The following is a 13,101-nucleotide window of genomic DNA, read 5'->3' on the forward strand; positions in this document are numbered from 1 at the left end:
AGCTAAACGTCCCCAAAAGTTCATTTCTTACAACAGTCGGGAAATCATTTGGCAAATGTCTACCTCGTGGAGTAGCATCAGCCTGAACACCAGGCAGCTCAGTGGCTCTCTGGCAGAGCATTGGTTGAGGCTAATAGAACAAAGAGGAAGGACAAGAACTACTTTTTTTTGTTTTTTGCTTTTTTAATGCTATTGCACTCGTTTAAATATAACTTAAAATTTATATGATAAAGGGAAATGTATTATTTAATTTACAATTTCGTTGATTTGAAAGTTTATTAAAAAGAAACAGAATCTAAAGTACACAATTTCTGGGTAGTTGAGCATCTAAGGGCCAGAGTAGTTTTAATTTGTCACAGGGCTACTGGAGCTGAATCCAGAGCTCAGTCTCACCCTGACACCCTTGCAGTCATAGCTCAGAGGACACTTCACTAACAGTGTGTCCTCTGCTAGACACATTTGTTTAAAATTATCTGTGTAATAGATGAATTTGGGTACCCTTAATAGAGCTTGTTTGAGCTGGTATATTTATGTGATGAGTTAGGATTGCAGGAGTGGGATTTGAACTTGATGGCATTGTAACTTCAGGAAATGCCCAGTATTTGCATGTCTTCTTCCTGGAGCGTTTGTTACTAGTTTTCAGCTCACTACCATTCCTGTGGGAAGGCGGGGACCCACACACAGCACGTGCCTGGCACACACACCACATCCAGCGCATTCTGTGATGATGATCGGGAAAAGATACTCTAGACAAATACGGGGTATTGTGAGATCCTGGTGAGTTTGACAGTTTTCTACTGAGTTGACCAACAGAGTGTACAGTCGACCCTTGAACAACCTGGGTTTGAACTGCGTGGGTCCTCTTAGAGTGGATGTTTATCAGTAGTAAATTCTACGGTGCAACAGGGTCTGTCGTTGGCTAAATTTGTGGATGCAGAGGAACCACAGATATGAAGGGCCAACAATAAATTATACATAGGTGGATTAACTGCAGCATTGTACAGGGATCAACTGTGGACCGAAAATGCTTTGTTCGTGTTGATGACGAGGATAATGATAAGATTAAAGCCAAGGTTTCTTTAAAGGTACTGTGGCTTTACTACCTTTAAGGTTTAAACCATTTCTGACAATCCCACAAGGCCCTGTATGATCAGGTTTCTTCCTACCATCCCAGCTCCCTGCAATGCTATTCTCTGGTTCGCTCTCCTGCAGCCATACTGGGACCAATGGTGCTTTAGCTCCTTCTCACAACAGGACCTCTTGCACATGCTGTACATTGTTCTGTCTGGAGCCCTTCCAAGCCTTTATGGTAAATAGTGCAAATCCAGATCATAGCCTAAAAGTGGCATCTTCAGAGAAGACGCCCCAAAGCCTCCACCCTCTATTTTTCCTTCGTTGTGACCAGATAATCGTGGAGCTCGTTGCTCGCCTTGGCCTGTGATCTTCCTTAGACAGGTGTCTGGCTTGTTCATCTCTGAATTCACATGGCTCTTCCAGAGAGTGTGCCTCCTAGGAGGTGCTCAATGAATATCTGCTAAAGCAATAAATGTTGAGTGAATCATCCACAATTCAGTTAAAAGTTTTGGTTTTCTTTTTCTCTCTTTAGCTGGGAAGTTATCAATTCCAAACCAGATGAAAGACCCAGGCTCAGCCACTGTCTTGCAGAATCATGGATGAATTTCAGCATGTTTCTTCAAGAAATGTCTCTGTTTAAACAGCAGAGCCCCGGCAAGGCAAGTTTTCCAGAAAAGGAGAATGATGTGTGTGCTTTAAAATGTGAAATAAACTTGGAAACAAATGAATTAACCTATTTTATCAGCCTGTAAGGGTTCTCCAATTCTGAATATAATACACTACGAACACGTGCCATAAAAACTGATATTAGCGAGGTTCAGAGATGTTAGTGTTGTTAGCACTAGAAAATCCTTAACCTTATATTTTGAAATTGGATTGGATTTCTATTTTATCCGTATTTATGTAGCTTATTAACTAAAATGAATGATGATTTGTCCTCTCAGCCAGACCAAGGATAAAAACGTGTTATTAAGAATTTCAGTTTATATTATCTAGGCTGGTTCTCAAGTCAAAGGAACACATAGCCCTTTGAGGGTGTTTTTGGAGGTAACTGAGTCTCACTTTCAGTCTAAAAGGTGGAGATTCTTGTATGCTTTGCTTAAGAAAGAAAGTCTTTGGCAGAAACATCCACAGTGATTATATAAATGGAATGAGTATTTTCCCAACAAAGATGAAAACCCACGAGGAGAGAGTTGAGTGGTTTGAAAGGGGTTACAAGAAATGCCCACTGTAGGCTTTTTATGTGTAGAGGCAGCTTCCACTGTATCTTGACAGCACGGGTGAGCTACAGAACCATCAATAGACCCCTTCCCTTCCACTGCTATGGAAACGAATGTCCACCTGTAGTTGGAAGGAAGAACTTAGGAATGTCTTCATTTAAAATCCCTCTCTTTGTACCGTGTTACAGGAAATCTAACTTCAATGAGTAATAGAACTATATTCGGACACATTTTGAGCATACTAAAGTTGCAACATTGTATATGGATAAGTTATTTTAATCACTGAAGCTGATTTTTAGAAAAGATATCAACATGGTAGCGGGGTGGGGTGACTTGTGTTTTTGATGCTTATTTTACTGAGATGATTAAACACATTTTTAGAAGATTCTGAACTTAAACTTCTGCATTGGGTTGCATTAATATACCCCAAGTCAATTAACGTAAGAAAACGATGCTACAAATTTAGTGGATAATATGAAATCCCTTCGTGAAACTGAATTCTGGATATAGTAATGCTTTTATTTGTTCTTTTAACTTTTATGGTCTTTCGTCTTCCATTTTGCTATTAGAATTCCATATTCTTCAAGGATCCCTGATGTTTGAGAAACAGCTCTTAATTTTGTTTTCCTTTTGACTAGTGAATTTATTAACCCTGTGCCAAGAATGAAAAATCAAAGTTAATCTGAATTTTAGACCCCCTTGCTGTTTCTCTTAATCAGTTATTGATCAGAGTTCTGTATCCTTTCCTTGTGTGTCTTTTTGAAATTCCCTTAATGATTTTTTTTGGCTGATCAGTGAAATTTAGTACCATAATTTAAAGGGAAAGCAAAGAAGTAAGATAGTTTATTTTAAATAATAGAGTGTGAAAAAGAAGTGAAGACTTTATGGGAGAATTTTTCTGTCTTGATGTTTTACTTACTTAAAACAACCAAGATTCTTTTGGCTTCAACTGACAGAAAGAATATAATCAAATTTCACTGGTGGAATTTACTTTCATTGGCCGGACAGATATGGTTAGGAAGGAGGATAGTAATGGCCAGTCGATTTATCCCAGCTGCTTATCAGCTGTGCAAATTACTGTTATATTTATGTAAATACCTCTCATTTCTATAACATGTTTTGCTGTGTTTATGAATTTCTGTGGATTTTTAGAAACAGTTTGAACCTACAGATTTCATTACCGGGCTGCATTGTTTTCAGCGAGTGACCCTGAGTAAAACAAGTTTCTGGGTACATACTATTCTTCAGGTCTCTTGCATCTGGTAATACAGCTGCAGGCATGATTAATGGGAGATGTTGTTCTCTGTGCCAGACGTTAGCTTCTGGAACCTTCCAAATGATTATCACTTAATGTTAAAGTGGGCTAAGGCTGGTTGAACACAGCAGTCATTAGTCAGATCTAAGTGCAGAGAACACTGTTTGAAAGACATTTGCCATAACATGATAGATGGCATATAGATCAATAATTTTGTGTATATCCTGTGCTCTAAAGTATCTTGATGTTATGTACAACTGTCACATGTTGCTTCTATTATTTTTAGTTTTGTCTCCTGGTCTGCAGTGTATGCACCTTTTTTACGATCTTGGGAAGTTACATTCCTGGGGTTATACTGAGCTATCTACTGTGTAAGTATAGTAGAACATTTTGTCTAATTGATGTGACACATATGGTATCATTTAATGGTCTACAAGACGTTCCACAGTTTAGAAGAGGAGGGATGTGTTCTTGATTATAAAGCAAGTTGATTATTCTTTAATTTCCTGCTGTACAAAGTTTCTCCTTTCTCTAGAGACATGTTGCTATTTCAAAATTATAAGAATAGCTGTCAAAATGCAAGGTTATATATAAGTGATTCATTTTATTTTAAATTATGTCAATAAAGCTGTAAACAAGCTCCACTCTCCACCCCCCACAAATACGTGAGTACTTTTGCCGTTGTGCATGATCTGCGGCTCAAAATATAATTAAAACCACAATGAGACACCATTATATCCCCACCAAAACGGCTGAAATTAAAAATACTGACTATATCAAGTGTTAGCCAGGATATGGTGGGTAGGTAGAATGGTACAACCACTTTGGATAACAGTTTGGTAGTTTTTTAAAAGCTACTATGTGACCGAGGCATTCCACAGATAGGTGTTCTCCCAAGAGAAGTGAAAGCATACACCTATACAAAGACTTGTCCACAAATGTTCATAGTGGCTTTATTTGTGTTAGCCAAAAACAGAAGACAATTCATATGTCCATCAACAAATAGATGGGTGAACAAACTGTGGTACATCCATACAATGGATTACTACTCAGCACTAAAAAAGTGATGTATGCAACAGTCTGGATGAATCTCAAAATAATTAGATTGGGTGGGAGAAGCCAGGTAAAAAAAAAGACTACATACTGTTTGATTCCATTTATATATAATTCAAACTAATCTTTAGTGACAGAGCACATAAATGGTTGCCTGGGGATGAGGCGGGTAGGGCAGGGAAAGACCAGAGGGAGGGATTAAGAGAAACATGAGGAAACTTTTGGGGGTGGTATGGTCACTATCTTTATCATGATGACAGTTTCTTAGTTGTATGCATATGTCAAAACATCAAATTGTACACTTTAAATATGTGCAATTTATTGTATGTCAATTGTAGCTCAAAAGTGCTGTAAAAAAAGTTTCGATTTCCTGCTTCTCCTAAAAAATATAAAGATCTGGCCCTGCCGCCTTTAGATGGGGCAGTCGCTCTCCACCCAACCAACCCTCGTATCTCCCTAGTTTTCTCGCACCAGCCTTTAACATTTACAGATACCTCCTTGTCTTCTAGAGATATTTGAGTTTGCAACTCCTATTTAAAAGGTAAATGGGCACGTGTCCTAACAACAGCAGAGAAATAAACAGTAGGGAATACAACGCCTTTCCTGTGTTGATCTTCATTTCTTTTTGTATTCCTCATGCCTCACACAAAGGGCCAATGGTCAGAGCTCACATCCGTTCTCCCAAGTAGAACTCCTGTGGAATATCAGCCCTTTGATCTGCCTTGTTTAGGAGGGAAAGGAGAAGAGAGCTAGGGAAAGCGAGTCTAATACGGGCAAGGCATTATTCAGATGGTCTGTATTTATCTCATTTATCCTTCCCAGCAACCCCAAGAGATGAGGTTATTATCCCAGTATTACTGACGAGAGGCTAACAGATAGTTAATAACGTTTCTATGGAGAAATGATCATTTAACAAATAAGTAGAGTTGATATTTTAATCCAGGACTGTTGTCGGGAAAGCACGTAACCTTTGTATAAATTTTGAGGGTAAGAGGATTGAAGGGATGGAGTTATCTAATTGCAAGTCTTTGAAAACCATGACTGTTGGGTTGTGTGTATATAGGAGAAAATGGTTTCATTACAGGGGGAAGAATAAAAACTATGGACTTATTTCACAGAGGCGCTTCCTTAAGAAAAAAAACCCAATTTGTCCGTAAGGGAACTGAAATAATTTTGTGACATACTAAGATGTAGCCTTTGGAAAGTAAGGTCACTTTCCTTAAACTCTCTTCCTCCTTATCTTGCAGTACTATGTGCATTTCTGTGTCCATTTTTTAAGTGTAATGATATTGGACAAAAAATATACAACAAAATCAAGTCATTTCTGCTGAAACTAGATTTTGGAATCAGAGAATATATTAACCAGAAGAAACGTGAGAGAGCTGGTAGGTAACGTTTGAATTTTAGATTCCACGCATGAGATGAGACATCAGCTGGCTATTATGAAATCACCTTTAATATATTTCAGGGTGTTTTAGCCTTTCACCACATATTACTACAGAAGCAAATCCCCCCAAAGTAACATAGCTTTTTCCTGTTTTAGGCTTTTATGCTTTTCTCAAACATAAAACAAATCGCCTTTTTAATCCAAATTGTCAGGGGAGAGAGAAAAGGCTTCAACACTTCTGTATTTGCTACTTATCATTTATTTTCTCTAAATCGTTTTCTTTGGGAGTAGACGGTTGCAAATAACAAATGACACAGGTAGGGCTGTGTGTGGGAGCCCTGTAAGAGGGGGCCAGTAGAACGGGAAGGAAAAGAAAATAGGGGGAAGACTAATGTGCTCCTTGTTCACTTTTTAACTTGGCTTGTGACCTTACAGATTCTCAAACTACAGGGAGCATCGGAATTGTCTGAAGAGCTTATTAAAGCTTAGATTGCGGGGCCCATACCCCAGAGTTTCTGATTCAGCTGGTCTAGGGGAGGGCCTGGGGATTTGCCTTTCTAAAAGTCCAGGGGCCACACTATGAGGACCACTGATATGGACCACTTCCCTCGGAAACCAAACAGTTGCAAATACGTGTACCTTGTTATGTGCAAACATTTAATTACGTGGAGGCGTTGGAGAATATGAGGAAGGTGGGATAAGGATATCTAATGGGTAAAATACACGCTGTCTAAGCTGGCCAGGAAACTGAAAGCTTCCAAATTTTTTCCCAACAGAAGCAGATAAAGAAAAAAGTCACAAAGATGACAGTGAATTAGACTTTTCAGCTCTCTGTCCTAAGGTATTTTTTGTTTAGTTTTCAATTTGTTCCTGTGTGGTTTGACTGTAAATTTATCTAAATGTACCAAAACTGGAATGATATTCTTAATAGACTCCTCCTGTTTCTCTAAGATGATTGAACAATATCGAAAGGAAAATGTTTCAAAAGATTCCCCACAGAAGTTTGAAATGTGTCACTGGTATTTATATTAACACAGATTAGCCTGACCGTTGCCGCCAAAGAGTTGTCTGTGTCTGACACAGATGTGTCCGAGGTCTCCTGGACTGACAATGGGACCTTCAACCTTTCAGAAGGATACACTCCACAGACGGACACTTCTGACGGTATGCTCACACTCCTAGATGCTCTGATTTGTATAATTATGAGTGCGTGCAAAGGTATTTAATCTGTCAACTGCTGACTGGATAAACAAGGTGTGGTACATCTACACAATGGAATCTCACTTGGCTATAAAAATGAAGTACTCACGTTTGCTACAACATGGTTGAACCTTAAACACGTTATGCTAAAGTGGAGGAAGCCAGACACACAAGTCCACACCTTGGGTAACTCCATTTCTATGAAATGTCCAGAATAGGCAAATCGTGCAGAAGGAAAATAGGTTAGTGGCTGCCAGCGGCTGGGGGAAGAGGGAATGGTGGGTGACTGGTAATTAATATGTTTCTTTAGGATGATGAGACTGTTCTAGAATTAGATGGTGGTGATGTTGAACAGCTTTGTGAATATATTAAAAAACACTTAATCATATACTTTAAAAGGGTAAGTTTTATAGTATATGAATTATATCTCAAAAGCTATTTTTTTGAAGAGTATGAGAAAAACATCTAAGCTAATCAATGTCCAAATCTGCCTTTATTTTGAAAACAAACAATTGACAATGAAAAAACTTAACTTCTGGACTATCTGGTGGCATTGTTTATAGCAGTAATGGGACGGGGGAGGAGAGAAGCTAATCCCATATATCCAGGGCTAGTCCTTATTAAGAGGGACTGAAGCATGGGGGGCAAGTTTCCCAAATCCAAAGCTGATTTCAGGGTTTCTCATATACTTTTTTTTTTTTTAACTAACTTGTTTTTCTTCCAAGTTAGTTTAAAAAAAAAAAAAGCTTTCTTATCTTTTATAATTAGGTTAAGTACAATTTAAAATGAAATTTGAGACAAGTCTTGTGCAATAACTTTCGCTAGTCTCATTGGATTATTTCAAGTCATTTTAACAATATACTGAAAATATAAGCAGGTTATAATGGAGGATTATGAATAAATTATTTTATATGTGTCTTTATAAGCAAGAACACACTTTCTTTTTCTAGAGGAAGGAAGAAGGCTGTGTAGTGTTGAAAAAATACAGGTTTGGAGATTGGGAGACCCAAGTGTAGCCTTGCTTTTGTCATTAACTTTATTGTATGACCTTGAACAGGTGACATGATTTCTGTGGATCTCAATTTCCTCATCTTTAAAGTGCATTAGAACAAGAGGGTCACTGAAGTCCTCTCAAGCTCTACAAGCTGTACATACCTACAAGACCAGTAAAACAAACCCTTTGTCCTTAAGCATCCTATCTCAGATTTACACAACAAAGGGAGCAACAATAATGGAACCCATATAGAAGGCTTTCATTAATTAACTTGAAGATTCCAAAGAGTTACTGAAGGATTTTCTGTGAAAAGTGAAAAACAATGAAATCACTGTCTGCCTACTAACCTGACATTGCTTTCAAATGTCCCAAATCTTAAAGCGTTCTTGTATATATTCAGGACCTATATTTTGCTAAAACGGTATGGTTAATTTCAGCTATATTCATGGAAAGCTAAATGTTTCCATAAGCTCTTAGGTTGAATATGGAATAGAAGGAACAGCAGCTTCTTTTAACTCATTGCTTTAAACAAACACAGTTACAGATACTCAAACAGATCTCCATGAATGAAAATGCAAAGGCTGGATAATAGTCACCATCTGCTGGACCCAAATCTATGAAAACGTCCAATTGAAATATTTTTTATTTTGGATTATACATATCCACATTGGCTTAAGCTAATCCCCTCCCCAGGAGCAGGATGAAATTTTGGTGAACGTTTAAACTCTAGTCAGAGCTCCAAGCTGACATTAAGACAGGTTGAATAGTAAGTCATTACACACTTTTTGTGTTTAAGAGGAAAGCTAAGGCCATGGGGGGGACATGTAGTGTTTGTGTGTACTTGTGGAGAGAGTGTCCCAGACTTGGGGGGGTCTGATGGGAGGCTAGATGAATGCCAGAGTGATTCAGAGGATTCCAATTAAAAGCAGGGATCTTTTAGACAATTCTCTGGTTTCAAATTTATTATGGTTTATTACAGGGTCTTATAAACCTTTGACTTTCTTTTTTTGTATATCTGAGATAGTAAAGGTTTATCAATGACTACTTTATAACTTAGAAGTTGAATCATAAAAAAAAATTTATTATGGTGCTTAAGCATGAACTTCTGTTCTACATTTCACAGATCTTGACCGACCTAGTGAGGAAGTTTTCTCTCGAGACCTTTCAGATTTTCCATCTCTAGAAAATGGCACAGGAACAAACGATGAAGATGAATTAAGCCTTGGCTTGCCCACTGAGCTCAAGAGAAGAAAGGAGCAGTTGGACCGCGGTCCCAGACCCAGCTCAGAGAGGCAATCAGTGGCTGGTCTCACCCTTCCTCTGAGCGGTGACCAAACCTTCCACCTGATGAGCAACCTGGCTGGGGACGTCATCACCGCTGCGGTGACTGCCGCCGTCAAAGACCAGTTAGCAGGCATGCAGCAAACACTGTCTCAGGCTGCTCCCAGCCCAGGGGAGGACACAGACGAAGGGGATGATTTTGAACTACTGGACCAGTCAGAGCTCGACCAAATTGAGAGTGAATTGGGGCTTTCACAAGACCAGGAAGCAGAAGCACCGCAAAATAAGAAATCTTCAGGCTTTCTTTCAAATCTACTCGGAGGCCATTAGTCTGGGAATCAGCTTGTATGACAGAGCACAGCCAAACTACCAAAAAAATTCAAACAAGCAAAAAAAGAAAAAAAGGAAAAAAAAACTTTTCGAACTGTGAGCTTTACTGATTACTTTAGAATTTTGTTGGCCTTTTTTTTTCCCTTCTGCAGTGAGTTAATTGGATATATATCAGCTGACACTGATAGATTGATATTTCTCATAGTTATTTTTATGTAATGCGCATGGAAATGAACTTTATATATATGTATATATATTTACTGCATTGTCAGAGTTGAATATTAGAGGTTGTTTTTAAAGCAAAATGAAAACACCCAATTATTGAGGTCCTCCCATTAGTATTCCGTATTTTTTCTTCACAGTTATTTTTTCAAGCATGCAAAAACAGTTTATTGTAACTCGCTGAAATATTAACAGTTAATTGTGAAACATGCTATATTGGCCCCTCTGTTCCTAATACTTGGAAACAGTCAAAAAATTTTGGTAGATTTTGATGTAAAAAGACAAAAATGATCAAGGTCACTTTGGTTGAAAGACTTGGGAGATACTATTAAAATTCATTTCCTAGGAACAATTTTGAAAATATATTTAACTACGTTGGATGGGCTAGTACATTTCCATGTTATTTTTGCAGTTGTAGACTTTAGGCTTCCTTGTAAATGGCGTGCTCCATTGACTGCCAGCTCTAGTCTTGCAACAGGTGGTATTAACCCATCGAAAGCAAGTAATTAGATATCATGTAGACGGTGGTTTCGATGTAAGCAGAGATCGGGCTGTGCTTTGTTGTTCAATTGTCATATATTTGTGATAGGGATGTTGTGAGTACAGATCTATTCTGCCTGCTCAGAACTAGGTTAAACCTCGTCTTTCATATTATGGAAAAAGTCTCTTAAAATTGTGAAACTAGTTGCTGGTATGTTCTATGAGCGATGTGGTCATCAGCCTTAGAGAAACGAGAACTGTTTGTAGTCTGACTCTCCTACAGGAGAGAAACTTGCTTGGTTTTCAAGTGTATTTATTTGCCATAGAAGTCTAAATCTGTAATCTGTTTCTTCTTAGGAAGCTAGAATATATTTTTCCTTTATTTTAAACTTTTTAGATCACTTTTAAATAACCACATTTCACTTAGCTGTTTAACAAAGGACTAAAGAGAAGAAATCAAGCTAATTTTGTTTTTGTGATAGAAACTTTTACTATAGAAACTTTTAATAGTGTTGAGGGACCATGTCAGCAACTACCAACCATCTCTTCAATCTTCAGGTACAGCTGGCATTCTGACAGATGCACACAGACATCTGAGCCCCTCAGAAAGGAAGGATAATCCAAGAATATAGGAAATCTGTGGTCCCCTCCCTTTACTTTATCCCTTCCCTTATATGTCTAAAGAGTAATGATAGGTCATCTGACATTTTAATGTAGCATCTCTTATTTATTTTTTCTTTCTGAGGTATTAAAATATCTAGACTGAATTTTGCCAAATATTAAAGGGAGAGAAGTTACTGCAGACTCTGAACACTTGCTTTTCGTGATTGACGATGCTTCTATGTCATTAGTGCCTCTTGACTGTGTTTGAGTCCTTTACTGATACAAATTGAGCCTGTGCCTTCATTATCTTGCCCGTTTCGGTACAAATGAAAACCTGGTGTTAGACGTATGAACTGTGTGGGTTTGCAAGGAATATACCTGAATTCTATTTCAGTAAGAGTTTCTGGACATGAAGAAAAATACAGTCACGTATTTATAAAATAGTTTGTTACCAGGTTTATTATTTTTTTATGTGTATGTTTCTTCACTTAAAAAATATTCTTGGCCATGAAGTCAGAAAGTTTAAAGGTCTTTTCAGTTTCTTCATTGAGGGGAAAACGAGAAGTTAAATAACTTAAGTAATTAAAGAATGTGTTACAAGTCACTGGACAAGCTTACAAGGAGATAAACTCACGATTTGATGGCAAGAACAGTAAAGCCAGAATCAGATGTTATAAACTATAAATTAAAAGGGGTTTGGGGAGGTTGTTAGGGTAGAAAAATGTGTTACAGCCCTATGGTGGAGACATACCAGCTCTCTGTGGGCAGTAGGATTATAACCACACATGCACTTCAGTCGTATTTGTTCCAGAATATATGTGGCTATAAATTTACACAATGTAATAATGGTACTCTTAATACTACAAACATAGGATGTCAAGGGGTTTCGTTTTCTGTGTGTGTGTGTGTGTGTGTGTGTGTGTGTGTGTGTGGCGGGGGATAGGGTGGGGGGAACATTATATATAGTCCTGTTTCTGGCTTTAAGATGGACTAACAATAAACCCTGTGACTGATTCAGTACAGTGGGAAACTACAGATTCCTTACCATGAGAATGTATGCAGTCATTAAAATGTGAAGCATGGATACTTCTTAATTGTAGAGGAGCTGTAGAAAGATGTTTTGTTCACTTCCTGTAGGAAATGCTGAGCAAAACCGTACAGTGGGAGAAGCATACACTGATCATGCATTTTGATCTGAAGCAATAAAGCAGGGCTGAAGTTCAAGCTTGTTTTGGAAGGTCAATCCAGGCTTAAAGCGATATTTATATTCTCATTCTGAACATCTTTACTTTTTATGTACCCTAAAAATCTTCAGAAGTGATTTTTTAAAACTGCTTCCTCCCCAATTTAGTGGAATGTTAGGAAAAGAAACTTTTATGAGGTTTGGCAAGTGGCAAACATCCTCCACATATTTTGGCATGTCACGCTTACATTTGAAATAAGTGCGACTTTATTCCTTTTTAAAAAGTGGCAAAGTGCCAGCAAACTACTGATTTTAGGCCAGAAGCAAATCTACATTTAAGAAAAAAGCGATTTAAAAGTTTTCCTTTTCTGTTTATACCTTAGGTATAAACTACCTTATAAACTACCTTAGGTAGTTCCTTATACTGCTCTGGCTATGTTAGTTATGAGATAAGAAATTATTTTGAAAACCCTTCCTAAACTACTACCCTTCCTAAACTACATGTGTCACAGGTCACGTGTATCACAACGAAGACACAGTCTCTGAACTATATTTCTGTATATTATTCCTCCTTTTCCACTGAAGCACTTAAGGTAGGATGGGATGTCAGAATTATGAGGTCTGGGTTCTGATGTTAACGTTATGACCCTAAGACACAATGTCAAGTCGCATAGCATCTCAAACCACCACCTCAGTTTCCCCAAACATAAAATTAGGAAGCTAATTCCTATCCTCTCACACAGGGATGTTTTGAGAATGAATGAAAAAAGAAAAATGCCTGAAGCATTTTCGGGGGAAAAAAAGCTGTATAAAACCAAG

At 37.9% G+C, this 13,101-nt stretch overlaps 1 protein-coding gene across 2 annotated transcripts in view; it reads left to right on the top strand.

The window, feature by feature from the left end:
• RETREG1 (reticulophagy regulator 1) overlaps positions 1 to 11,540 on the top strand; it is a 122,083-nt gene extending 110,543 nt beyond the window's left edge. For both annotated transcript variants that reach the window (XM_060009647.1, XM_060009648.1), the window contains 6 exons: positions 1,607 to 1,733; positions 3,836 to 3,920; positions 5,850 to 5,987; positions 6,766 to 6,830; positions 7,027 to 7,153; positions 9,307 to 11,540. In XM_060009647.1, the coding sequence (XP_059865630.1) occupies positions 1,607 to 1,733; positions 3,836 to 3,920; positions 5,850 to 5,987; positions 6,766 to 6,830; positions 7,027 to 7,153; positions 9,307 to 9,794 (1,030 nt within the window). In that variant the 3' untranslated portion in view covers positions 9,795 to 11,540. The remainder of the gene's footprint in view (positions 1 to 1,606; positions 1,734 to 3,835; positions 3,921 to 5,849; positions 5,988 to 6,765; positions 6,831 to 7,026; positions 7,154 to 9,306) is intronic.
• The last annotated feature ends 1,561 nt before the right edge of the window (positions 11,541 to 13,101 follow it).

The sequence above is a fragment of the Delphinus delphis genome, chromosome 3 (assembly GCF_949987515.2).
Source record: "Delphinus delphis chromosome 3, mDelDel1.2, whole genome shotgun sequence".
Lineage (NCBI taxonomy): Eukaryota > Metazoa > Chordata > Mammalia > Artiodactyla > Delphinidae > Delphinus > Delphinus delphis.